Source organism: Notolepis coatsorum (genome assembly GCF_963971535.1).
Source record: "Notolepis coatsorum genome assembly, chromosome: 19".
In the NCBI taxonomy this organism is placed as follows: domain Eukaryota; kingdom Metazoa; phylum Chordata; class Actinopteri; order Aulopiformes; family Paralepididae; genus Notolepis; species Notolepis coatsorum.
Window position 1 is genome coordinate 25,294,047 of NC_140183.1, and position 26,848 is coordinate 25,320,894.

The window sequence follows — 26,848 nt, forward strand, 5'->3', positions numbered from 1 at the left end:
ATTAGATTGTGGGCGTGGGCCTGAATGCGCTGCATGATGGATAGGAGCCACGCGACGGCATTGAACTGAATAGGGTGCGCGAGTAGTAATAACAACAACAACAACCGCCACCACCGTTCGCGAAGACAGTGATTTGTATGGAAAGCCATTCTGAGCAATCTCAAACCCCGGTTTGGAAATACTTCGGATTTTGATTAACTTGTGGAACCTCCAGACCGTTTTGTAAACTACAGCTGGCCTACCTTCTTTTTTATGCTAACACTATTTTGGGGGTTCTAAGTAGCCTACTTTTCTTTTTTAACACTTTATTGTAAATCATCCCTCAGGGTAAAACGTTATTGAATAGAGAAAGAAGCGTCATGCAGGTCCCTAATGGTAAGTTCTATTTCCTGTTTCATGCCAAGGGAAATATATCACTTCATGTTTATCACACCTTGTTTGGAGGTGCGTTGCTGTGTATGAATGTCCGTTCTATATGCCGCAAAACTATCATTAACCCTTCCTCTGCCACGCTTATATCCATCCTTGTAGCCAGTCTGCCAGCTATATTTGTCTATGGAGATGTTCACCTACTTTGCAGGGCTATAACTTTTTAAATTGTATTGCTAAATTGACATTACTATGGCCCATTCAACATCGATTAGCTATCGTTCAGGATGTAGGAACGTTTTACTTTTTCATTCACACATTCATACAAAAATACGGTCTAGAGCAGACCTGGGCATTGTACGGATGATTCTGACCGGCCCGCGAAAGATTACATGATAATAAAAGAAAATTAAAAAAAATATTTTTTTTTAATTTTTTTTTTCTTTTTTTTTTTTTACTTTTTTTTTTTCATGTCAACGTTCACACGCACAGTATACGCTTAGGAGACATGCTCAGAAGATGTTGGTTCTCTTTGGATCCACCTACATATGTGAACAGACATTCTCAGTCATGACGTTTACCAAGTCCAGGTACAGATCCTCTCTCACTGATGAACATCTGGCAGCTGTGCTTCGCATCTCCACCTCAGACATGCAACCTGACTTTGATGGACTTGTTAAAGCTCAACAGAGACTGGATTGAAATGAAATGGGACACTTGATATTTTTTTTTCTTTTTTTTGCACAGTTCTGAAAACATTAAATGTTTAATATAGGCATGTAAAGTAAAAAAGGCTACAAAACTGGGACACTTTTCTTTACACAGTTCAGTGACATGTCTTGCTTATTTTTGCTATAAGATGATGTGATGTCTTTAGAAAGCTAAGAAAATCCTTGTTTCAATAGTATATGAAACTCAAAATGCCCTTTGTTATTAATGTTTCACATTTTGTTTATCATTTTGGAAATAAATTCTATTTGAATAAATGATATTTTTGAAAGCTAACCTCACCTTTTAATTGCCAAATAATAACATACACTCTTACCAGTGGTCAAAACAATGCCATTTACTGCTTTTTATATAGAAATAAAATTTATATTATGCATAATTGAGTTTGGAATTTTGGCCCGGCCCCCAACATATTTTCAGTTGCTCATTCGGCCCCCCGGGAAAAATAATTGCCCACCCCTGGTCTAGAGTATAAATATGTTTTTATCGTTTTCTGCTGTATTTCATAGAACGTGAGTTATAGCCATTTATGCATATATTAGATCATCAAATGCAGTTTGATAGCGATTGAAGCCAGATAAAAAATTTCAATTGTACAAGGTCCTAAACGTCATGACTCATCATCTGCTGGTGACCGGAGGGGGGGGGGGGGGGGGGGTCGTTTATAATGCAATGGCCGACGTTAAATGATTAATGTAGTATGGGTGATATATAGATCAGAACAGTTTGTATGGATAATAATAATCAAAAACGCTGAAACTCACCCCAGTCTCCTCTTACCGTTGGGTGATGAGCGTGGAGCAAAAATATCGCTATTATGGGATGTTGATCTATGCGATCCATTTCCAGGTTGTATAATACTATATACGTCCAAATAATGTTGTTTATTGAGTTATGGCAACGGATCGATTATCCAGTGTGTCAAGATGGAGTCCCGCGAGCGATATCGAGTGGCCGGAGGGAATAGGGAGACACACCGGCGTCACAATTATCAACATCCGGTTGCAACTCGCCGATCGGCCACCAGGTGGCTGTATTGAAGCGTTGGAGAGTTGAGCGGAGTCCTACAGCACCAGTCAAGGATCCGTGGGTGAAATATGAATACCATGACAGAAATTTGAAATATTGATCTCAAAGACGCTGTAAAACGTCATTGGCAGATTACGCATGGCGAGGAATGACGTCTTAACACGTCATTGGTGAGAAAAGGGTTAATTTGATCTCCGAGAGACAGCCCCTTCTCAATCTAGCACCAATCCTTCTCACGCACTGAGGGTGTGTGTGTGTGTGTGTGTGTGTGTGTGTGTGTGTGTGTGTGTTCCCCACACTATGAGGCTATGCTAAATTACAGGTAATCTCTCAGTTTTGTGCGTGGGCTGAACGAACAACATCCGGCCCTTTGCGCAAGTTATCACTTCTCACTTCTCTCTATCTCTGTATATCTCACTTCTCACTTCTCTCTATCTCTGTATATCTCACTTATCTCTACTTATATCTCTATATATCTCACTTATCTATATCTCTGTATATCTCACTTCTCTCTATCTCTGTATATCTCACTTCTCTCTATATCTGTATATCTCACTTATCTCTACTTCTATCTCTATATATCTCACTTATCTCTATCTCTGTATATCTCACTTCTCACTTCTCTATCTCTGTATATCTCACTTCTCTCTACATATCTCACTTCTCTCTATCTCTGTATATCTCACTTCTCTCTATCTCTATATATCTCACTTCTCTCTACCTCTATATATCTCACTTCTCTCTATCTCTGTATATCTCACTTATCTCTACTTCTATCTCTATATATCTCACTTCTCTCTATCTCTGTATATCTCACTTATCTCTACTTCTATCTCTATATATCTCACTTATCTCTATCTCTGTATATCTCACTTCTCTCTATCTCTGTATATCTCACTTCTCTATATCTCTGTATATCTCACTTCTCTCTATCTTTGTATATCTCACTTCTCTCTATCTCTGTATATCTCACTTCTCTCTATCTCTGTATATCTCACTTCTCTCTATCTTTGTATATCTCACTTCTCTCTATCTCTGTATATCTCACTTCTCTCTATCTCTGTATATCTCACTTCTCTCTATCTCTGTATATCTCACTTCTCTCTATCTCTATATATCTCACTTCTCTCTACTTCTATCTCTATATATCTCACTTCTCTCTATCTCTGTATATATCACTTCTCTCCATCTCTATATATCTCACTTCTCTCTATCTCTGTATATCTCACTTCTCTCTATCTCTGTATATCTCACTTCTCTCTATCTCTGTATATCTCACTTCTCTCTATCTCTATATATCTCACTTCTCTCTATCTCTATATATCTCACTTCTCTCTATCTCTATATATCTCACTTCTCTCTATATCTGTTTGTTTGTTTGTTTGTTTATTAACACAGTTAAACAGAAGTAAAAACAATACATAATAAGTTCTCTCTATCTCTCACTTCTCTCTATCTCTGTATAGCTCACTTCTCTCTACCTCTATCTCTATATATCTCACTTCTCTCTATCTCTGTATATCTCACTTCTCTCTACCTCTATCTCTGTATATCTCACTTCTCTCTATCTCTGTATATCTCACTTCTCTCTACCTCTATCCATCTCACCAGGAAGACAGCTGTCATTATCGTTTTATTATAAACTGTCTGATCAGCAACATTTTTCCCGGCATATTTAATTTTTTTCTCTCTTCTTGTTTCTTTCCTTCCTCCCCTCTTAATTCTCATCATGATTCTCCTCCATATCTCGCTGGTTGTTATTCCCTCTCTTTCCCCCAGTTTGCAAAGGACCTCTCCTTTCATCCTCGAGAAGGGCTTTAATTCAAAGTGTGATGTTGAATAAAGAGAGAGAGAGAGAGAGAGAGAGAGAGAGAGAGAGAGAGAGAGAGAGAGAGAGAGAGAGAGAGAGAGAGAGACAGTAGTGGTGGCAGCAGCAGCAACGTCCGGGTGTCAATCAATCTGGTGCGCGAGAGGCAGCGAAGGGCCCTGTGACTGGGGGGGGGGGGGGGGGGGGGGGGGGGCGGTGTTTGATCTGTGTCGTTCAAAGGCAGAGCAGCAGGAAGGACCATCACAGACCATTTCCCTCTCGCCACTCTGACAGAGAGCATCACAGGCAGGTTAACACACACCTTACTAACACCTTTTACCCCTTTACTGTCCTCCTTTTGGTCTCTCCTTCTGTCTGCTTAGATCAAACCATGCTCGCCCACAGAGAGAGAGATAGATGATGAGAGAGAAATAAGAGATGAGAGAGAGAGTGAGGGGAGAGAGAGAGAAATAAGAGATGAGAGAGAGAGATGGAGGGAGAGAGCACTTTGGAACACAAACAGGCCTTGTCTTGTCTGCTGAGCATGGGTGAGAGAGTATAGGGGTGAGAGAGTATAGGGGTGAGATAGTGTATGGGTGAGGTGGTGTAGGAGTGAGAGTGTAGGAGTGAGAGAGTGTAGGGGTGAGAGTGTAGGAGTGAGAGAGTGTAGGGGTGAGGTGATGTAGGGGTGAGAGTGTAGGAGTGAGAGAGTGTAGGGGTGAGGTGATGTAGGGGTGAGAGTGTGTATGGGTGAGAGTGTAGGAGTGAGAGAGTGTAGGGGTGAGATAGTGTAGGGGTGAGGTGATGTAGGGGTGAGAGTGTAGGAGTGAGAGAGTGTAGGGGTGAGATAGTGTAGGGGTGAGGTGATGTAGGGGTGAGATAGTGTAGGGGTGAGATAGTGTAGGGGTGAGAGAGTGTAGGGGTGAGGTGATGTAGGGGTGAGATAGTGTAGGGGTGAGATAGTGTAGGGGTGAGAGAGTGTAGGGGTGAGGTGATGTAGGGGTGAGAGAGTAGGAGTGAGAGAGTGTAGGGGTGAGATAGTGTAGGGGTGAGGTGATGTAGGGGTGAGAGTGTAGGAGTGAGAGAGTGTAGGGGTGAGATAGTGTAGGGGTGAGGTGATGTAGGGGTGAGGTGATGTAGGGGTGAGAGTGTAGGAGTGAGAGAGTGTAGGGGTGAGATAGTGTAGGGGTGAGGTGATGTAGGGGTGAGATAGTGTAGGGGTGAGATAGTGTAGGGGTGAGAGAGTGTAGGGGTGAGGTGATGTAGGGGTGAGAGAGTGTAGGGGTGATAGTGTAGGAGTGAGGTGGTGTAGGGGTGATAGTGTAGGAGTGAGGTGGTGTAGGAGTGAGAGTGTAGGAGTGAGGTGGTGTAGGAGTGAGAGTGTAGGAGTGAGGTGGTGTAGGAGTGAGAGTGTAGGAGTGAGGTGGTGTAGGAGTGAGGTGGTGTAGGGGTGAGGTGGTGTGGGGGTGAGAGAGTGTAGGAGTGAGGTGATGTAGGAGTGAGAGTGTAGGGGTGAGGTGGTGTAGGGGTGAGAGAGTGTAGGAGTGAGGTGGTGTAGGGGTGAGAGAGTGTAGGAGTGAGGTGGTGTAGGGGTGAGAGAGTAGGGGTGAGGTGGTGTAGGGGTGAGGTGATGTAGGAGTGAGAGAGTGTAGGAGTGAGGTGGTGTAGGGGTGAGAGAGTGTAGGAGTGAGGTGGTGTAGGGGTGAGAGAGTGTAGGGGTGAGGTGGTGTAGGAGTGAGGTGATGTAGGGGTGAGAGAGTGTAGGGGTGAGAGAGTGTAGGGGTGAGAGAGTGTAGGGGTGAGGTGGTGTAGGGGTGAGAGAGTGTAGGGGTGAGAGAGTGTAGGGGTGAGAGAGTGTAGGGGTGAGGTGGTGTAGGGGTGAGGTGGTGTAGGGGTGAGAGAGTGTAGGGGTGAGGTGGTGTAGGGGTGAGGTGGTGTAGGGGTGAGGTGATGTAGGGGTGAGAGAGTGTAGGGGTGAGAGAGTGTAGGGGTGAGAGAGTGTAGGGGTGAGGTGGTGTAGGGGTGAGGTGGTGTAGGGGTGAGAGAGTGTAGGGGTGAGGTGGTGTAGGGGTGAGGTGGTGTAGGGGTGAGAGAGTGTAGGGGTGAGAGAGTGTAGGGGTGAGAGAGTATAGGGGTGAGGTGGTGTAGGGGTGAGAGAGTAGGAGTGAGGTGGTGTAGGAGTGAGGTGGTGTGGGGGTGAGGTGGTGTAGGAGTGAGAGTGTAGGAGTGAGAGTGTAGGAGTGAGGTGGTGTGGGGGTGAGAGTGTAGGGGTGAGGTGGTGTAGGGGTGAGGTGGTGTAGGAGTGAGAGTGTAGGGGTGAGAGTGTAGGGGTGAGGTGGTGTAGGGGTGAGAGTGTAGGGGTGAGGTGGTGTAGGGGTGAGGTGGTGTAGGGGTGAGGTGGTGTAGGGGTGAGGTGGTGTAGGGGTGAGGTGGTGTAGGGGTGAGGTGGTGTAGGGGTGAGAGTGTAGGGGTGAGGTGGTGTAGGGGTGAGGTGGTGTAGGGGTGAGAGTGTAGGGGTGAGAGTGTAGGGGTGAGGTGGTGTAGGGGTGAGAGTGTAGGGGTGAGGTGGTGTAGGGGTGAGAGTGTAGGGGTGAGGTGGTGTAGGGGTGAGAGTGTAGGGGTGAGGTGGTGTAGGGGTGAGAGTGTAGGGGTGAGGTGGTGTAGGGGTGAGAGTGTAGGGGTGAGGTGGTATAGGGGTGAGAGTGTAGGGGTGAGGTGGTGTAGGGGTGAGAGTGCAGGAGTGAGGTGGTGGGGGGTGAGAGTGTAGGAGTGAGGTGGTGTAGGAGTGAGTTAACGTTACAAAAAAAAGAGGAAGTAAGCAAGAGATTCGAACTGGGGACCATATGGTCCACAGGCAGGGCACTAACCAGTTGAGCTAAACGGGCCGTCATGAATTGCTACTGACTAATCCATCATTTACACTTTTCAAGTGCCAATTGCGGTCGTCGTCCAGTATTGGGATTAATAAATCAGATATCATGCTATTATGTCATGTTCTACAGTAGGACTTACTATGATACCCATTAAAACAAGTCATTCGAATAATAGAAGCATACTTTGCTGGAACGATTCATTTCAAACGTATAAAGTGCATGTGTGCGCTCTCGCGCTGAGGCTCGCTCTCCTCGCATAATTTTTTACCTGAGTAACGCCCCCGTTGATGACGGAGACGGTGGAATGTTGGTTCTGCTTAAATGGGTGTAAATGCGGGGTGGTTCGCCAGAGAGCACCAAGGTTCAGAGGGTTCAGAACGGAGCTGGAGCTTGAACCGGAGCCCGGGCGGTTTAAAAGCGCTATCATGGTGTGTGGTTCTTACCAGCGTGCAGGTAGGCCAGGTCAGGGTTTTCTATGTGTGTGTGTGTGGTTCGCTTCTCTATGTATCTGTGTGTGGTTCTCTTACCAGCGTGCAGATAGGCCAGGTCAGGGTTCTCTATGTGTGTGTGGTTCTCTTACCAGCGTGCAGGTAGGCCAGGTCAGGGTTCTCTATGTGTGTGTGGTTCTCTTACCAGCGTGCAGATAGGCCAGGTCAGGGTTCTCTATGTGTGTGTGGTTGTCTTACCAGCATGCAGATAGGCCAGGTCAGGGTTCTCTATGTGTGTGTGGTTGTCTTACCAGCGTGCAGATAGGCCAGGTCAGGGTTCTCTATGTGTGTGTGGTTGTCTTACCAGCATGCAGGTAGGCCAGGTCAGGGTTCTCTATGTGTGTGTGGTTCTCTTACCAGCGTGCAGGTAGGCCAGGTCAGGGTTCTCTATGTGTGTGTGGTTCTCTTACCAGCGTGCAGGTAGGCCAGGTCAGGGTTCTCTATGTGTGTGTGGTTCTCTTACCAGCGTGCAGGTAGGCCAGGTCAGGGTTCTCTATGTGTGTGTGGTTGTCTTACCAGCGTGCAGATAGGCCAGGTCAGGGTTCTCTATGTGTGTGTGGTTCTCTTACCAGCGTGCAGGTAGGCCAGGTCAGGGTTCTCTATGTCAGAGTGATATTCCTTCAGATGGTTCCTGAAGTCCATGGGAGCGTTGGTGTCGTAGTCACATTTAGGACAGTTGTACATCTTGACTCCATCGTGTCTCCCCGTGTGGAGGATGTGCTTCCTGATGTTCTCAGCACAGTTGGATCTGGAGAGAGAGCAGGTTGGGAGATCATTCAATATCATAGTTTATGGTAAATTAACTGCGTTTATATAAATGGACTTCACTACTACTGCATAATATGCACTTATAACACTTTTATCCAAAGCGCTTTACAACGTATGCCTCACATTCACCCATTCACTCACACACCGACAGCGGAGGCGCAAGGTGCCGACCTGCTCATCAGAATCAAACCAGGAACCTTCTGATTAGGAGACGACCGCTCAGGATCGATGTCATGTTATATATCATACTTGGCTATCGTGTCTCGCTCTGCCAATGAGATATCCTCTTATCTCCACGCACCTAGCGTGCATGCGAAACAAACAAATACACCCACTTGCACGTCTAATACAGCCACTCCCATGCGTCTCCCTATATGACGCCAGAAATGGTCACGCTCGACCTTCCTCATTTCGTTTCCAACGTGGAAGTAGCAGTGCACTCCGTGAACTAGTTGTTATGAAATGTAGGGAGAAATTACACAATGTTGGGTATTCGCCAGAAGTTCACCAGCCCCCGGAACCTTTTCGGCACATCCCAACAGCGCAGCGGTCCGGTCCTGAGTTTTCCTCGTCTCGTGACAGCGGACCGAGGGACATCGCACAACGGTTAGTAGTCGAGCTAAGTCGTGCACAGGTAGGGCCTGCGCTATCAGGCATTGATACTGGCATGGGTAATACGGCTCGTTGTCTCGTGAGACGACCGAGTGATGTATTGGCGTGGGGGGTGGGATATTTGGGAAAACATGACTCTCTTTTGGATGTTTTCCAAGTATCCTAGCGCGCAGCTACTGCTAATGTTACAATGTTGGGACGCCGTTCCCATGTTCCCCGCCGAGGGCTGTCTTTACTGTCTTCCCTCCTCTTAACCATTCATGCTGACGGTCAATCGGTGTCTATGTTGGGGGTTTAACGGAGGCTTGTTTACCATTTACATGGGTGGATGGGCTGAGGCTCAGGGCAGGTGTGCTTTTTGTGAATCTATGAATTGAAGATGGGGGTCCCTGATGTGGACGGGACTGGCGTTTTTCTCTGGTCTGCTTCCCCTTGACAGTTGTGTGTATTGGGCTAGCCCATTCTGCAATGTGTTAATAGAGTTTTCGTTCATTCATTCATTCATTTTATCCCTTCATGGGTGCACACCGCAGTGGAGGTTGTTGCATGCCTACTAGTGAGGCAGTGCTTCACTAGTAGTAGACTTTGGTCTGCAGCCACCACTGGTGTTCCGTGCTTAGTGAAGCAGGTGGCATCAGTCCTTTGCCCTGACATGGTGGAACGGTGTCCTGCCCGGCCGACGCCATGAGGCGAGGTGGCTGGTGGGCTGATGAAGCCTATACCGCCACGGTACAGAATTTAGTAGCGACTGGCAACATTGCTCAATTGGCTGTTTTTTCTGTCAAAAATGGTGTTGGGTGGTGGGGCCTTAGGGCCAGCCGACGTCAAAACCATCGCGCGAGGTTTTGAGGTTATTCAGCTTTTGACCTAACCGCAAGCTATAACGGCAGGGAGGGCTAGGAGGGCCAGGGGCGCGGGCGGTATTTGACCTGGGCCCCACACCGTGCAGCCAGAGGTGAGAGCACGGCCTCGCCAGCGGCGGTGGCGAGGCCCCCGACCGGCGGCCATGTTTCCCCCGCCTGAGATACCGTGGGCACAAAGAAAACAGGTCGACAGCCTCGGCGGCCCGAGGGATTGGCTACATTAGATGAGCACGCCCTAAAAAAACGTTGCCGTCTAGCTGTGTCTAGCACGCTCTCCGGTTACTCCCCCCCCGCTACGCTACGGGACACATGGCTCTGATTTGTTCCCTTTGGCTGCGGGCTGCATGCTTCCAGTGAAGCACAAGCGGCCCCACGTTTCGCTTCTCATGGGGACAGGGGCTGACACCCAGTTGCTAGCTAGGCCTGGGTCTGCCTGTGAGAATGCTGTGCTGTCAAGCGGCTCCCACACCACAAGTTCTGCATCTGTGTTTGGTGGGCCTGGTGTTGTGTCTGTCGACGAAAAAGGTTGTCAGCGGGGGAACTCGAGGCCCAGGAGGTTGCAGCGTGAGTTCCCCCAGCCCGCCCTCGCCAGGCCGGGTATCACGTTAGTGTCTCCCCCGACCGGAAGACCGGTGGTGGTCAGTCAGGCACGTGTGGTTTGGGTGGTAGTAATATCACTACAGGGCTACGGTGTGTAGGAACCCACCCTATCGGGCAGTGTGGGGACCGCACGCCTTGCATGTCAAGCTGCAGAGCAGGCTATCCTCAGCAGTCCATGCCGGGAAGATGCTCAGTGGGGGAGCTTATGTCACCAAAGGTGATGGCCGCTCCCCCCATATCAGACCGCCCCTTCTGTCGGGGTCCCCCCCTTGGGTGTGATTGCCTCGTTGGTAGAGTCAGGGTGCGATATCCCGGCTCCGCGAGACACCCTGCTCGCGCGGTTGGCAAGACCAGGGTTGACAACGCACAGCGGGAGGGACCGGGCCACATATCTACGATTCCTAGCGGACCAGCGGCAGTTGGCGGCGGGGGCGCTTTGGAATTTTACCACGTATGGCTGCAGTGGTAGCCATATGTCGGTGTGGATGGAGAGAACGCTGAGGGCGGCGCTTGTGTTACAGTTTACACACCCCCGCCCTCCGTGTTTGGGTTTGGTACAGACTCTATTATCAGAGTCCGCGGCAGTGACAGCCCTGGCCGAGGAGATTCGTTCTCTGGCGGCGAAGCAGGCCGTCGTCGTGGTCCAATGGGAAGACGCGATGAGCCGGCGTTTCCTCCCGATATTCTCTGGTGCCCGAGAAATCGGGGGGGGGGGGGGGTGTCAGACCCATACTGGACCTGTCCCATGGAAGGTTCAGAATGTTGACCGTCACCCACCTGTTAGGCGCTGTCAGGTGGGGGACTGGTTCACCTCCATAGACCTGTAGGATGCGTATTCACATCCCGATCTTCCCTCCTAGGACATACCTACGCGTCCTTTGCAGGGCTTAGCGTACGAGTACCAGAGGCTGCCGTTCGGCTACTCTCTGGCTCCTCGCATCTTCACCAAGTGCGTGGAGACCGCGCTGGGGTCTCTGCGACGTCGGGGGATACGAATTTTATTCTACCCTGGACAACGTTCTGGTCCTCGGCCGGTAAGAGAAGATCGCCAGGTCTCATACCAGGCAGGTGGTGCAATTCCTCACCAGCCTGGGTTTTGCTGTAGACTGGAAGTAGAGTACTCCTCTTCCCAGTCAACGGGTGGAGTACTTGGGCTTATTCTAAGCTCAAGGTCTATATGGGCATCACTCTCAGAGCGGCGGCGGGTGTTCTCGGCGCGCTCGGGAGGTTCCGTCCTTGGACGGTTACAGCACTGTCCGTGATGCGCCTGCTCGGTATGATGCTCACTCTGTGGTCCCTCTTGGCCTCCTCTTCATTCTTCACTCTTCAGTCTTCACCGACGCCTCCCTCACGGCAGACCATGCTGCCCGGTCTGCACTACATTCAATGTGTTGGAATTGAAGGCAGTCCTTCTGGTCCTCAAATGGCTCGGCCACCTTGTGGTGGGCAAGCATGTTTTGATCAGGACGGACAACACGCTCCCCCCATCTGCACCGAGCGGCGGTCGAGCTCTGGCTATGGGCGTTCTCCATCTGCGCAGCCTGAGGGCTCTCCACATCCCCGGCAGGGAGAATGTGGGTGCAGATGTGATGTCGCGGGGCGGTCCTCACCCTGACAAGTGGGGACTACGTCCAGACATAGTCAGACAGGTCTGGGACCGATTCCGTGGCCGCCCGGGATTCTGTACGCATTCCCCCCCATACACTTGATAGCTCAGCTGTTGGGGCGGGTACGTCAGGAGCGCAGGACTTTGATCCTGGTCGTGCCGGGCCAAGGCTCAGCTGTGTGGTTCCCGGCCATGATTCAGCTCTTGGTGGCCCCGCCGTGGCCTGTTCCGTGGTCACCGCGGGCCCTCTCAGGCACGCGGAACTCTGTTCTGCCTCCTGTTCTGGGGCAGCCTCTAGGCTTGGCTGCTGAAAGAGTGAATCTGGTGGGGATGCGTCTTGACTCTTCTGTGGTTAACGCCATCTGGTACGCGCACGCTCCGTCCACTACCGTGGCTTGCCCTGGGATGTGGCGTATGGTCGAGAGTGGGGGCAGAACATTGTTCAGCCACCCTCTCGTGAAACGTTTCCTGCTTGGCGCTCGGCGTCTCAAGCCTGTGTAATGTTCTCTGTCTCCGAGGTGGGACCTCCGACTGGTCCTGGGCCGGTTGTCAGAGGCCCCGGCTGTCATTGAGACCGCGTTCCTTTTGGCCATCACCTCCGCTAAGCGTGTGGGTGAGCTGTGTGCTCTCTCTGTGCGGCCTGAGTGCCTGTCTATTCGGCCGATAGCGGTGCTACTCTGAGGCCTAATCCAGTCTTCGTGCCAAAGAATATCCGGAGCTCTTTTCGCTCCAGGGATGTTGTGGTTCAGGCGTTTCATCCACCTCCTCACGCTAGTGGGTTGGAGGCGAGCATTCCCCTGTCGTGTCCTGGCCGTGCACTGAGGTTTTACCTTAGTTGGACGCAGGATCTCAGGGCTTCCGATCAACTGTTTGTTTGTTACGGTGGACCTCGCACGGGTAAGGCGCTGTCCAAGCAGCGCCTGTGACATTGGTTGTGCGAAGGCATTGCCTTTGCTACACGTTGGCTGGACAGGTCCCCCCCGGGGGCGTCAGGGCGCACTCCACTGGTGGAGTGGCGGCCTCTGCTGCCCTGTTAGGGGGGGCCTCGGTGGAGGACATCTGTGCTGCGGCCTCCTGGTCCTCCCCGGGTCCTTTCGTTAAGTTTTACCTCGTGGACATGACTGGGGGTTCTGTCTCCCAGGCGGTTCTGAGGTCTGGGACCTCTCCTGCGTCCCGCCATTTGGTGGGCTAGCAGGAGTGTGTGGGTGTGGGCCACGGGGTGCTGTGTCACACGTGGTCCCGCCTGTGCTGTGCGTTCAGGGGTGCCTGGTTCCCCCTTTTTCGCACTTTGGTGGAGTTGACTGCCTCCCCCCCTTCGTTAGGACGGGCGGGTGGACGGGACTCCCCTCCTCCCTGGCTGGGGATTACAGGCCCTCAGGGGGTACACTTGTTGGGCCACGCATCCGCTCTGCCCCATATCTCATTGGCAGAGCGAGACGCAATAGCCAAGTATGATATATAACTAGGTTCATAACCTAGTTATATAAATACTGGCTGAGCGTCTCGCTCTTAGCGCCCTGAGGTCCCTTGGATGTTTTTCCGCTTATGGAAATCGATCTGGGAAGGTGGAGCGTGACCATTTCCGGCGTCATATAGGGAGACGCATGGGAGTGGCTTGGTCATGTGCAAGTGGGTGCATTTGTTTGTTTCGTGTGCACCAGCGTTTCCGTTAGAACATATTCGTGCCGGTCTGGGTGTCCTGCAAGATTTCTATCCCCGGACATATTCAAGAAATTCCGGTCAGCCTGGTTTTCCTTTTTACCGGCTGAATGCCACCATCGGCACCAATGTTAACGTTAATATCGCCTAATCTATGTTTTAAATTATGGCTAGCCTATGTGTCTAATCTGCCCATCGCATTATCAAAGACTATTTTCCAGTCAGTGCTGTCAAGGCTGTTTATCGCGTCGTTTCCGTTTCAGAGCAGTTAGAAAAGCCCCCGTTTTCAGATAAAAAAAACAGCTCATTCTGGAGCATTCTATGAAAATCGTCTTTTAGTGGAATATTCCACAACGTTGATATTCGTCTGCCTTTTTATGAATCGTTTTCAAATAAACGCTAGATGATCAATATTATACGTGCACGCAAGCACATTCAGGCCGCGCACGGATAATCGCTCCGTTCATTTCCTCTCTGACTTTTACAGTGAAACCGAAAGAAGACATTTCACAAAACAGTTTATAACTTCATCAAACTTACTCTGATTATCCTAACACTGATAACATAGAGTCCTTACCTGACATCAGATGGTATCCAACTGGTATATTCCAATTCCTGATCACCATTCGAAAAAATCGATACGTGTATGGATCCAACGCGATACTGTAGAACTCCATGATCAGCGGGGATCTGAGGTTCCAGAATTAACTGTGGTAACCCCGGCTGGATCAGTGAACTGGAAAATGTGGATATAATGTCGCACCTCAGCCAGGAGAATTAAACTTTCCACTCGGGCCTGAACGCTCGACATTTCTGTTTCTGTTTTCTTTCACCACGGCATCAGCGGTCTCTGTGACTTCAAGTTCAGAAGACTCATCTTCGTTGTCATTATTATTAGACCTGCTTGTGCTTGGTTTCATGAAATATTTGTTAAGCTTAGCTTGTTTGGCCATCTCTCTCTCTCGCTCGTATACCTGTTTGTCGTTATGGTGGCCAGGCAGGCTCAAAAAAAGAAAGAAAAAAAGAATCACATCCGAGCGGCGCCATCCGCGCTTTATCAGAGTGAAGCAACAATGAAACAAAATGTAATGATTGTTTCGTTCATCGCATAGGCTATTTAATTTTAGCCTATTTTAATACAATTCAAATAATAAAATTGTGCTTAGAGAAATTATTTTCACCGGACATTATGACCGGAGAGATTTAAATATTCGGACTTCAACATATTTTGCCGGTCAAATACCGGTAATTACCGGCTAACGGAAACGCTGGTGTGCACGTTAGGTGCGTGGAGATAAGAGGATATCTCATTGGCAGAGCGAGACGCTCAGCCAGTATTCATATAACTAGGTTATGAAATAACCTTTCGATATCGTTGCACACAATTCTGTCATCTAAATGAATGATAACAACCACATATAACATTTCTCTCAAAATGACATCTTCAATATTTGAGGTGATTTTATATGAAAATAACAGAGTTATGGTTTGATATCACATTTCATATTATCATGCACGCACGGCGATCGGATGAACCATCTTGTAATTCCGGTTGTCGTGATATGAATTTCTCGCATGTCGCCCGGCCCTACGTACATTACTTATTACTTACTAAATAAAAACAAACATTACATTACATTACAAATATGAGAGATACAAGAGGGAGAAAAAAATAATAATTCCCAAACGGCTTGACAACGTTCCCACGGAGGGTTTGTTGTGCTTACATTTTGTTTTGTGCCAAGAGAGAGAAAGAAGAAGAAAACAGAGATGAAGTCAAGCTGAGCTTTGGAGACGAGGGAACACACACACACGCACGCTCATGCACACGCGCACACACACACAGGGGCATAGCTGGGGGGGGGGGGGGGGTAGCTTAGGATGATTCCAAGGGCCCAGCACTGGGGGGGGGCCCATTTTTTTTTTTTTTGCTAGACATCACTCAGGTGTATTATTGATGCTCTCATTGATACTATGTTTGCTTCTGAAGTGTGTGTGTGTGTGTGTGTGTGTGTGTGTGTGTGTGTGTGTGTGTGTGTGTGTGTGTGTGTGTGTGTGTGTGTGTGTGTGTGTGTGTGTGTGTGTGTGTGTGTGAGATATATAGAGAGAGAGGGGGGGCTTTGGTAGACTATTGCATTGGTCCATTCATTGAAGATGAACGCAATGCGACATCCTTTACTAGGCTCACCCACCAACAGTGCAGGTGCTGAACTGCTGATCCGAATGTATAGGTAAAAACCATATTATGCGTTTTCATCAATAAAAAAATTGCCAAAATTTTTTTCACTGGGGGCCTACAAATACATACATTCTTTCATGGGGCCCAGAATCTGGAGCTACACCCCTGCACACACACGCACGCTCACGCATACAGACACATATATACTCTCAGAGCAGCCATGCTAAACAGACCTCTGTGTAACAGGAAGACATGTAGAGAAAGGCTCAGAGGGGGAAAAACTCAAACACAATAGAGGCCTTGAACGCAATGTTAGTGTAGTTCTTCTTCCAGTATGGCTGCCTGTAACCATTGGTAACCACTTGATTCTCATAGTTACTATTATATTTCAGTCTTTATTTATTTAGAAACAATTGATTCTATTTGGAATTGAATATTTCAAAATGTTTAACGAGTATCCTCATCCTTTTTAGCTTTAGATTAACTATTAAAACTACCAGCCATAGAGATAATTTACCGGCTAAAATTTTTTAATATTATATTATATTATATATTATTATATGTATTGTGTGTTATCTTTTCACTCCACGCTATGGTAGTGCTTGTGCCAGCACAGGAGATACGATTCAAATGTATTTTTATATATAGGCTATATACATATTTAAATCAATATCTTCCTTTTGAATAAAATAGGCTCAGGAAACAGGATTGTTCAAGCTAATTAGCCTAATCCATGTAAAAAAGAGTAGCCTATAGTAAATGTATACACACACAAGAGGGAGAATAGCTTATAGCAGACTTAATGATTTTACAATATTTTTGCTAATGAAGTGAAATATTTATTATCATCAACTATCCAGTTTGTTTTTATAGTGTAACTTTTGGCTACTTCATTGATCATCATCATTGAACGTACAGAGATAAAAAGAGAGGGAGAGAGAGACAGGCTCAGCCCCCCCCCCCATTTCCTCACTATTGGAACTCCACAAAACTGATTTCTCCTGTGTCTGTGAGCTAGCTTAGTTAGTGTTAGCAGCTAACGTTTTTACTGTGACGGCATACAGGAATGGCGAGGATGTAAAGCATGTTAGACACATTTATTGGACCCGTTGCTCGCAGAGTTTACATAGAAACAGCGCGACTCGCAAGAAGAGTTATCACAGGCTTTAGAATGCAGGGCTGAAGCTTCTCAAATTTAAGGTGGGGGTATCGGGATTCGGGCTCAGCCCCTCCCTTCCAGCTGGAGTGAAACACGGAAGTTATCAAATACGAGCGAAACACGCACTGTGACTGTCGAGTCCTGGCTCTAGGCACGAATAGTGGTTTAAGAGAAGTTATTTATATCTTGAACGTGATTCACTGCACATTAGTTAGATTACATGTTGCGCATGTTATGACTTTGAACGTCGTCTGTCATTTCCACCGCAAAAGGCACATACAATTAACAATACCATGCGTCGATCATGAATATGCAAATCAACGAGATTTCATAGTCGATGACGTCGACATGGTCGACGAATTGTGACAGCCCTATTGTTAACACTGTGCTACATTTACATATAAATATATACACACACCTATATATAAACACTAAACCATAATGTTTTCCTTCATATATTTCTCATATATCAAAGCATAACAACCGTTGGTTTGCCGCCCGGTGTGTCTTCCATTAAGCCATGTTAAAAAACAATGGTTGCTATGTTACAGGGAGCCATGTTGGAAGACAGAGCACTACACAAACATTCCATGCAAGGCGTGTGTTGGTTACACATGTTTACATGGTGGGAAGCCTGTGTTGGTTACACATGTTTACATGGTGGGAAGCCTTTGTTGTCCTGACAGGCTCCTACATGCCTCTTAGATATCTGACTTCCTTTTGATTCCTTCCTTTTGATTTCCTTGTGTGATAGTGCTGCGGGCAACGTGTATTGTACTGTGTATTACTGTCTGTGTGTGTGTGTGTGTGTGTGTGTGTGTGTGTGTGTGTGTGTGTGTGTGTGTGTGTGCATGGGTGTGTACGCGTGTGTGCGTGCATGTGTGTTTGTGTATGTGTTTGTATGTATGTACGTGTGTTTGTATGTGTGTGCTACTGTGTGTGTTAATGTGTGTGTGTTAATGTGTGTGTGTATGCATGCGTGTGTAGTACTGTGTACAGTATGTGTCTCCCGGTGTCTGTCTGTCTGTGTGTGTGTGTGTGTGTGTGTGTGTGTGTGTGTGTGTGTGTGTGTGTGTGTGTGTGTGTGTGTGTGTGTGTGTGTAAGCGTACTGAATGCATTAGAGATATGAATGATGAAGATGTTATTTTCCTTTTGTGGATGTACAGTATGAGAAGTATAGAATTAGAAGAGAACATTATGTTTGTGTGTGTGTGCGTGTGTTATGTACAATGTTGTAGGGATGGGCCTTTTACAAAAAAAATCCAGATCGATTGATCGCATGATGTACTAGGGCTGGGTGATAAAACGATAACGATAACTATCGCGATAAATTATTTCCTCGAAATAAACATGAAACGTGGTCGCAAAGTTTCGATATATCGATTTCCAAGCTTGGCTCCGTTCAGCCTCGGCTCAGCACACTCACTAACAACAACCAACGTTACGTGATGACGTGCATACGCACAACAGCTAACAACCAATCAGTGAAGGAGATGGCCGAGAGCGAACGAGATCCGGAAGGAGACCCAGAGGTACTAGGACTCACTCAACAACAAGGCTTGCTAGGCTAATTAGCTTGCACGGCGTTGTTTTATATATTTACGTGCCGAGTATGTGTGTGTTTTGAATTCTGAGGCCACGTTTAAGTAGTGTGGGGTATACAGTGGACGTCGTTTCAATTATTGTGGCGGAAGAGAGTATTTTAGTGTCATATTTAGCACATTGTCATGGAATACACCGCTTATAAACAACAGGCTGGCTAGGCTAATTAGCTTGCACGGCGTTGTTTTATATATTTACGTGCCGAGTATGTGTGTGTTTTGAATTCTGAGGCCACGTTTAAGTAGTGTGGGGTATACAGTGGACGTCGTTTCAATATATTGTGGCGGAAGAGAGTTTTAGTGTCATATTTATTGTCATGAGATACTCCGCTTGTCGGCTACTGCTAACGTGCGCGGACTGATGACGACATCAACTCGACTTGAGACATTCGCAGCAGCATAAGAAGTTAATTAAACTTGACAGACATTATATCGACGATAATTATCGATATCGAATTATATGAAAATAATTTTATAATTTTATTGCAATAAAGTTTTTGGTCATATCGCCCAGCCCTATGATGTACTCGAGTAGTGATCGATTACTCGTGGCAGCGTTTCCGTTAGCCGGTAATTACCGGTATTTGACCGGCAAAATCTGTTGAAGTCCGACATATTTAATCTCTCCGGTCATAATGTCCGGTGAAAATAATTCCATCTAAACACAATTAGATTATTTGAATTGTATTAAAACAGGCTAAAATTAAATAGCCTATGCGATGAACGAAACAATCATTACATTTGTCGTTGCTTCACCAAGCAGCCGGTCTAATAATGACATCCTGTTGTCAGCGCGAGCTGGCTGCTGATATATTTGCGAGAAGCATGGCTTGGCAGGGTGCAGTACTCCAATTCAGCCATTGGCAATTCAGCTGTTGGGTGGGGGCGCTGCTGAGCGGTTTCCAGACCGGACCTAAAAACACCGCTGCTCTGCTCTGCCTGCTCCATGCTTTACGTAAAAATATATCAGCAGCCAGCTCGCGCTGACAACAGGATGTCATTATTAGACCGGCTGCTTGGTGAAGCAACGACAAATGTAATGATTGTTTCGTTCATCGCATAGGCTATTTAATTTTAGCCTATTTTAATACAATTCAAATAATCAAATTGTGTTTAGAGGGAATTATTTTCACAGGACATTATGACCAGCACCAAGTCGTTGGGAGGTGGAGATATACATCACGCAAACCCACAATAATGTTGCCGTCTCTCTCTGCCAAATTTCTCAGTTCTTCGCTTGATATAATTAATACAAATGTCCAATATAACGGAATTTGTTAGCTCATAAAAATGTGATTATAACAGACTGCTGTTTATTAAGGTCGGGCAGACTGCCCACCAACACCTCAAGTCGGCAGCAGCACGAAGTCTCGAGGGACTTATTTTATTTGGAATATATTAATGACTGTATATACGCAAAAGTAGCCTAGTTTTAAGTTATAAATGCCTTGATGATGTCATTCTTTATATAGGCCTATCAATTGTTTTTAAGCTCAATAAACTCTGACCGTAATTTATCCCATTTGTCCGGTAGATTGAAATCTACCGGACACTCAGACCTGCAAAAAAAAATTCTAACAGAAACCCTGACTCGTGGAGAAAAACGCTGTACAAAATAAACGTCTTTTCCAGTGTTTTAGACTTTGCTCTTTTATTTTGAAACCCCCCCCGACCGGAAGTATTGTTGTTATCGCTAGCGGAACCTATCTATGAGCGGACAACTTGTGCCGTCCGGTTCTGTGTTTTTGAGCTAGAGCTAAAACAAATGTTGAGATTGTTGGTGAACAACTAGCTTTAAGTTAGTTTTAACGTTAGCTAACGTTAGATGCAGCTAAAGGCAATCGACGATGAGGAGGAAGAGCTGCTGATTTTAATCTGCAGCGCGTCAAAGCCGCATATAATAGAATATCCCTGTGGTGCGTAGGCACGACAGCGCAGCTCGAAACTACCTGTTGTATTAAATTAATTGATGTTTAACTTGTCCGTGTCCAGTCCTTTCGACTAGCCCCACCCGTTCATTGTAAACAATGATGCATGTAATAGTATTAACACTTTGGTTGCCTAAGGTTAAATTAATGATATACCATATATTGCCAGCGCTATTTGTCTATGGAGAAAGTCCCCTTCTTTGCAGGGCTATAACTTTTTAAATTCTATTGCTACATTGCCATTATTAGGGCCCATTCAAAGTCCTATATGTATTGTTCATTGTGTAGCAACGTTAAACTTTTTCATTCACATATTCATAGTAAAGTATGGTCTAATGTATAAGTATGTTTTCATCTCTTTCTGCAGCTTTCTCCAGAACGTGATATATAGCCCCAAATGCATTATATTGATGATGAAATACAGTTTGATGGCAATCAGCGCGATATAAAAAATTCCAACTAGACGTACTTCTAGAAGTTACTACACGTCATCTGATGTTGACCGGATGGGCGAGGGGGCGTTTATAATTCCGTGGGCAGCGTTATACCAATCATCTAATGTGGGTCAAATGTTGATAATATCAGTTATTATCGAAGACGGTAACGTTACACGCTGAAACTCACCCCAGTCTCCGCGCGCCGTTGGGCGATCATCGTCGAGTAGAAATTTTATCATTATGGGATATATTATTACCCGGTCCATCTCCAGCTTGTATAATGGTATATACGTCCAAATCATGTTGTTTATCGAGTTATTGGCAATCGATCGCTATGTAGAGTGACGAGCTAGAGTCACGGGACATGTACAGAGTGGCCGGAAGCAATACGGACGTCTAGCAAAACCTCTAGTGCGCTTCCTGTTAAGCGCTTGCGCCGATCGGCCACCAGATGGCGCTCCTGAACCGCCAGAGAGCTCAGTGGGTCCTGCTGGTGGATTTCAGGCCAGCGGAGGGACATTATGAATCCGATCGCAGATTTTTGAAATATTGATATAAAGACGACGTACAGCGTCCCCCGGCAACTTTAGCATGGCCAGCAAAGACGTCTAAAGACGGCTCCCGGCACCCAAAGTGTTAACGTTATTGTGTGTTGTAGCTATGTTATACATTCTGAATGGCATTAACGTTAGTTGGGTACTGTCATTGTACTTCGTTTGTTAGCTATTTAGCTAATGTTGATAGCAGTGAATAGCATCAACGCTAGCTGGCTACAACGGATTCTCACAAGCTGGTATCGTAAAAAAGTGCGTCCTAGTAAATAATTTAAGATCGAGTTTTCTCATAGCCGTGAGTAATCGATCAATCGATTACTCACGCCCACCCCTAGTAGGTTGTGACTGTGTATCTGTGTTATACACTAGGACTGTCAGAATGAATTTCAATATTACGATTTCATAGGCTTTAAGGAGGAGGTCTCTACTGTGTTGCTCATACAGTTGGCTTCAAGGAGGAGGTCTCTACTGTGTTACTCATACAGTTGGCTTTAAGGAGGAGGTCTCTACTGTGTTACTCATACAGTTGGCTTTAAGGAGGAGGTCTCTACTGTGTTGCTCATACAGTTGGCTTCAAGGAGGAGGTCTCTACTGTGTTACTCATACAGTTGGCTTTAAGGAGGAGGTCTCTACTGTGTTGCTCATACAGTTGGCTTTAAGGAGGAGGTCTCTACTGTGTTGCTCATACAGTTGGCTTTAAGGAGGAGGTCTCTACTGTGTTACTGATACAGTTGGCTTTAAGGAGGAGGTCTCTACTGTGTTGCTCATACAGTTGGCTTTAAGGAGGAGGTCTCTACTGTGTTACTGATACAGTTGGCTTTAAGGAGGAGGTCTCTACTGTGTTGCTCATACAGTTGGCTTTAAGGAGGAGGTCTCTACTGTGTTACTGATACAGTTTGCTTTAAGGAGGAGGTCTCTACTGTGTTACTCATACAGTTGGTTTTAAGGAGGAGGTCTCTACTGTGTTACTCATACAGTTGGCTTTAAGGAGGAGGTCTCTACTGTGTTACTCATACAGTTGGCTTCAAGGAGGAGGTCTCTACTGTGTTACTCATACAGTTGGCTTTAAGGAGGAGGTCTCTACTGTGTTGCTCATACAGTTGGCTTCAAGGAGGAGGTCTCTACTGTGTTACTCATACAGTTGGCTTTAAGGAGGAGGTCTCTACTGTGTTACTCATAGGCTTCAAGGAGGAGGTCTCTACTGTGTTACTCATACAGTTGGTTTTAAGGAGGAGGTCTCTACTGTGTTACTCATACAGTTGGCTTTAAGGAGGAGGTCTCTACTGTGTTGCTCATACAGTTGGCTTTAAGGAGGAGGTCTCTACTGTGTTACTCATACAGTTGGTTTTAAGGAGGAGGTCTCTACTGTGTTACTCATACAGTTGGCTTTAAGGAGGAGGTCTCTACTGTGTTGCTCATACAGTTGGCTTTAAGTAGGAGGTCTCTACTGTGTTACTCATACAGTTGGTTTTAAGGAGGAGGTCTCTACTGTGTTGCTCATACAGTTGGCTTTAAGGAGGAGGTCTCTACTGTGTTACTCATACAGTTGGTTTTAAGGAGGAGGTCTCTACTGTGTTACTCATACAGTTGGCTTTAAGGAGGAGGTCTCTACTGTGTTGCTCATACAGTTGGCTTTAAGGAGGAGGTCTCTACTGTGTTACTCATACAGTTGGTTTTAAGGAGGAGGTCTCTACTGTGTTGCTCATACAGTTGGCTTTAAGGAGGAGGTCTCTACTGTGTTACTCATACAGTTGGTTTTAAGGAGGAGGTCTCTACTGTGTTACTCATACAGTTGGCTTTAAGGAGGAGGTCTCTACTGTGTTGCTCATACAGTTGGCTTTAAGGAGGAGGTCTCTACTGTGTTACTCATACAGTTGGTTTTAAGGAGGAGGTCTCTACTGTGTTGCTCATACAGTTGGCTTTAAGGAGGAGGTCTCTACTGTGTTACTCATACAGTTGGTTTTAAGGAGGAGGTCTCTACTGTGTTGCTCATACAGTTGGTTTTAAGGAGGAGGTCTCTACTGTGTTACTGATACAGTTGGCTTTAAGGAGGAGGTCTCTACTGTGTTACTCATACAGTTGGCTTTAAGGAGGAGGTCTCTACTGTGTTACTCATACAGTTGGTTTTAAGGAGGAGGTCTCTACTGTGTTACTGATACAGTTGGCTTTAAGGAGGAGGTCTCTACTGTGTTACTCATTGATTGATTGATTGATTGATTGAAAACTTTATTAACAGATTGCAGAATGGGTACAATACAGTACAGCTCAATACACACAATTGTTAAGGGGATGCAGACCAGAGAAAGACTTTCGTCTTGTTTACATCAGGGTCCCCCATTTTCAATTCATCAGGACATATATGACATACATGACATACAGATAGTCAGTACTGCTACATCTATACATTTATGACATACCAGATTTGCAAATACAGTACTGTTTGTGATACAGAAGGAGTCAAGAAAAGGGAGTATATACATTTGACGTAGAAACTGTACATTGGAGGAGGTTGGGTGGGGGGGGTTGGGTACATTGGGATATTGACAACCATACTGGGTAATTTACATTGGAGGTGGTTGGGGGGGGGGGCACACTGTATAAACAAGCAAAACTGTACATTGAGGGGGGGGGGGGGAGGAGACACTGTATAAACAAACAAAATTGTACATTGGACTATTGACAAAACCATACTAGGTAAATGACTGTACATTGGAGGGGGTTGGGTTAGGATATTTACAGGGGCCATTGTTGAATTGCAGTCTCCCGTAGGTGTCCCTTGAGAGAGGTTTTGAAAGTGGGTAGTGATCCACATTCCTTTACAGCTTTGGGTAGGGCGTTCATACAGTTGGCTTTAAGGAGGAGGTCTCTACTGTGTTACTCATACAGTTGGTTTTAAGGAGGAGGTCTCTACTGTGTTACTGATACAGTTGGCTTTAAGGAGGAGGTCTCTACTGTGTTACTCATAGGCTTTAAGGAGGAGGTCTCTACTGTGTTACTGATACAGTTGGCTTTAAGGAGGAGGTCTCTACTGTGTTACTCATAGGCTTTAAGGAGGAGGTCTCTACTGTGTTACTCATACAGTTGGCTTTAAGGAGGAGGTCTCTACTGTGTTGCTCATACAGTTGGCTTTAAGGAGGAGGTCTCTACTGTGTTACTCATACAGTTGGTTTTAAGGAGGAGGTCTCTACTGTGTTGCTCATACAGTTGGTTTTAAGGAGGAGGTCTCTACTGTGTTACTGATACAGTTGGCTTTAAGGAGGAGGTCTCTACTGTGTTACTCATAGGCTTTAAGGAGGAGGTCTCTACTGTGTTACTCATACAGTTGGCTTTAAGGAGGAGGTCTCTACTGTGTTGCTCATACAGTTGGCTTTAAGGAGGAGGTCTCTACTGTGTTACTCATACAGTTGGCTTTAAGGAGGAGGTCTCTACTGTGTTACTCATACAGTTGGTTTTAAGGAGGAGGTCTCTACTGTGTTACTCATACAGTTGGCTTTAAGGAGGAGGTCTCTACTGTGTTACTCATACAGTTGGCTTTAAGGAGGAGGTCTCTACTGTGTTACTCATACAGTTGGCTTTAAGGAGGAGGTCTCTACTGTGTTACTCATACAGTTGGCTTTAAGGAGGACGTCTCTACTGTGTTACTCATACAGTTGGTTTTAAGGAGGAGGTCTCTACTGTGTTGCTCATACAGTTGGCTTCAAGGAGGAGGTCTCTACTGTGTTACTCATAGGCTTCAAGGAGGAGGTCTCTACTGTGTTGCTCATAGGCTTCAAGGAGGAGGTCTCTACTGTGTTACTCATACAGTTGGCTTTAAGGAGGACGTCTCTACTGTGTTACTCATACAGTTGGTTTTAAGGAGGAGGTCTCTACTGTGTTGCTCATACAGTTGGCTTCAAGGAGGAGGTCTCTACTGTGTTACTCATAGGCTTCAAGGAGGAGGTCTCTACTGTGTTGCTCATAGGCTTCAAGGAGGAGGTCTCTACTGTGTTGCTCATAGGCTTCAAGGAGGAGGTCTCTACTGTGTTGCTCATAGGCTTCAAGGAGGAGGTCTCTACTGTGTTACTCATAGGCTTTAACACTTTGAATGCCCAGCAGGGGGCGCACATTTAGTGCTTGAATGCCCACATCCACTTCAATGTTAGCATTAATATCGCCTGATCTATGTTTTAAATTATGGCTATGTGTCCAATCTGCCCGTCGCATTATCAATGACATATTTACAGTCAACATTGTCGAAGCAGATTGTTTTTTTATCGGTTCATTTCCGTTTCATAGCATTTATAAAACCCCTCGTTTTCACAAAAAAAAGAAGAGGATTCCATGATAATCGCCCCGTACTGTAATATTCTAGAACTTTGTCATTTGTCTGCCTATTTATGAATCGTTTTTGAAAAAACGCTAGATTATCGATAGTATATGTGTACGTGTGCACGCTGGTGCCACACGCTGAAAATCGATTATCTCAGTTCCTGATCGCTCTAACAGTCAAACAGCCATATAAAAAAAAAAAAAAATCTTATATCTCTGTGAAAACGGGTCTGATTATCCTAAGACTGGTAACATAGATTCCTTACCTGAGATCAGATGGTATCCAAATGGATTATTCCAATTCCTGATCGCCATTCGAAAAAATGGATCCTTTATACTGTAAAAACACATAATCCCCGCTGCTCTGAGGGTTCAGCATGAAGCTGATCGACCCCGGTTACATGAGTGAGAAGTAAAATGTGGAGTCCGGGTTTTTTTTTCTCATTCATTTTCATTGAGTCCAATCCAAAAGGGTGAATTACCATCTGGGAGACGATAGGGGGCGCTTTTTTCACATCTGAGCGCCTGGGGTGGCTGATTTTCCAACGGTAGACTCGGTTGATGAAATATGAATTCAGATCGCTAATAAAAGAAATTAAAAAAATAAACCAGAGAAAACTTGGGTTGGGCATCCAAAGTGTTAAGGAGGAAGTCTTAGTGATCATGTAAAGTGTAGCCACACACTCACACAAATACACACACACACACACACACACACACACACACACACACACACACTGGGGGAAACAGTGGCTCAGGAGGTAGGGAGCAGTCGTCTGGTAATCAGAAGGGTTCTGGTTCGATTCTGGCTCTTCACGGCAGCGAGTCGAAAGTGTCCTTGAGCAAGACACTTCACCCCTAACTGCTCCTGATGAGCAGGTTGGCACCTTGCATGGTCGCCTCTGCCGTCGGTGTGTGAATGTGAGTGAATGGGTAAAATGTGAGGCATAAGTTGTAAAGCGCTTTGGATAAAAGCGATACATAAATGCAGTCCATTTGCCATTTTTTACACACACACAACCGCACACACACACACACACACACACACACACGCACACACACGAACATGATGAAACAGTAACATCACGTATTAACTCTTTGCTCTTCCATCTAATGTAAATGTACCCACCCATGTATTAAAAACATACTGTATTTTAACACACAAAAGTGTTCAGTTCAGTTCCAATTAGTTTTGATTTAGGTAAACATGTCTTGCATTAACACTTTGGATGCCAGCGACGCGTTTTGTCGTTAGTTCATGCCGACCTTTGAATGCCA

General features: G+C 46.2%; 1 protein-coding gene across 1 annotated transcript in view; it reads right to left on the reverse strand.

Moving 5' to 3' along the window:
• znf407 (zinc finger protein 407) overlaps window positions 1-26,848 on the reverse strand; it is a gene marked incomplete at its 5' end in the record, with an annotated part of 224,625 nt that overhangs the window by 105,513 nt on the left and 92,264 nt on the right. The window contains one exon of the mRNA XM_084336581.1: window positions 7,865-8,043. Within this exon, the coding sequence (XP_084192707.1) occupies window positions 7,865-8,043 (179 nt within the window). The remainder of the gene's footprint in view (window positions 1-7,864; window positions 8,044-26,848) is intronic.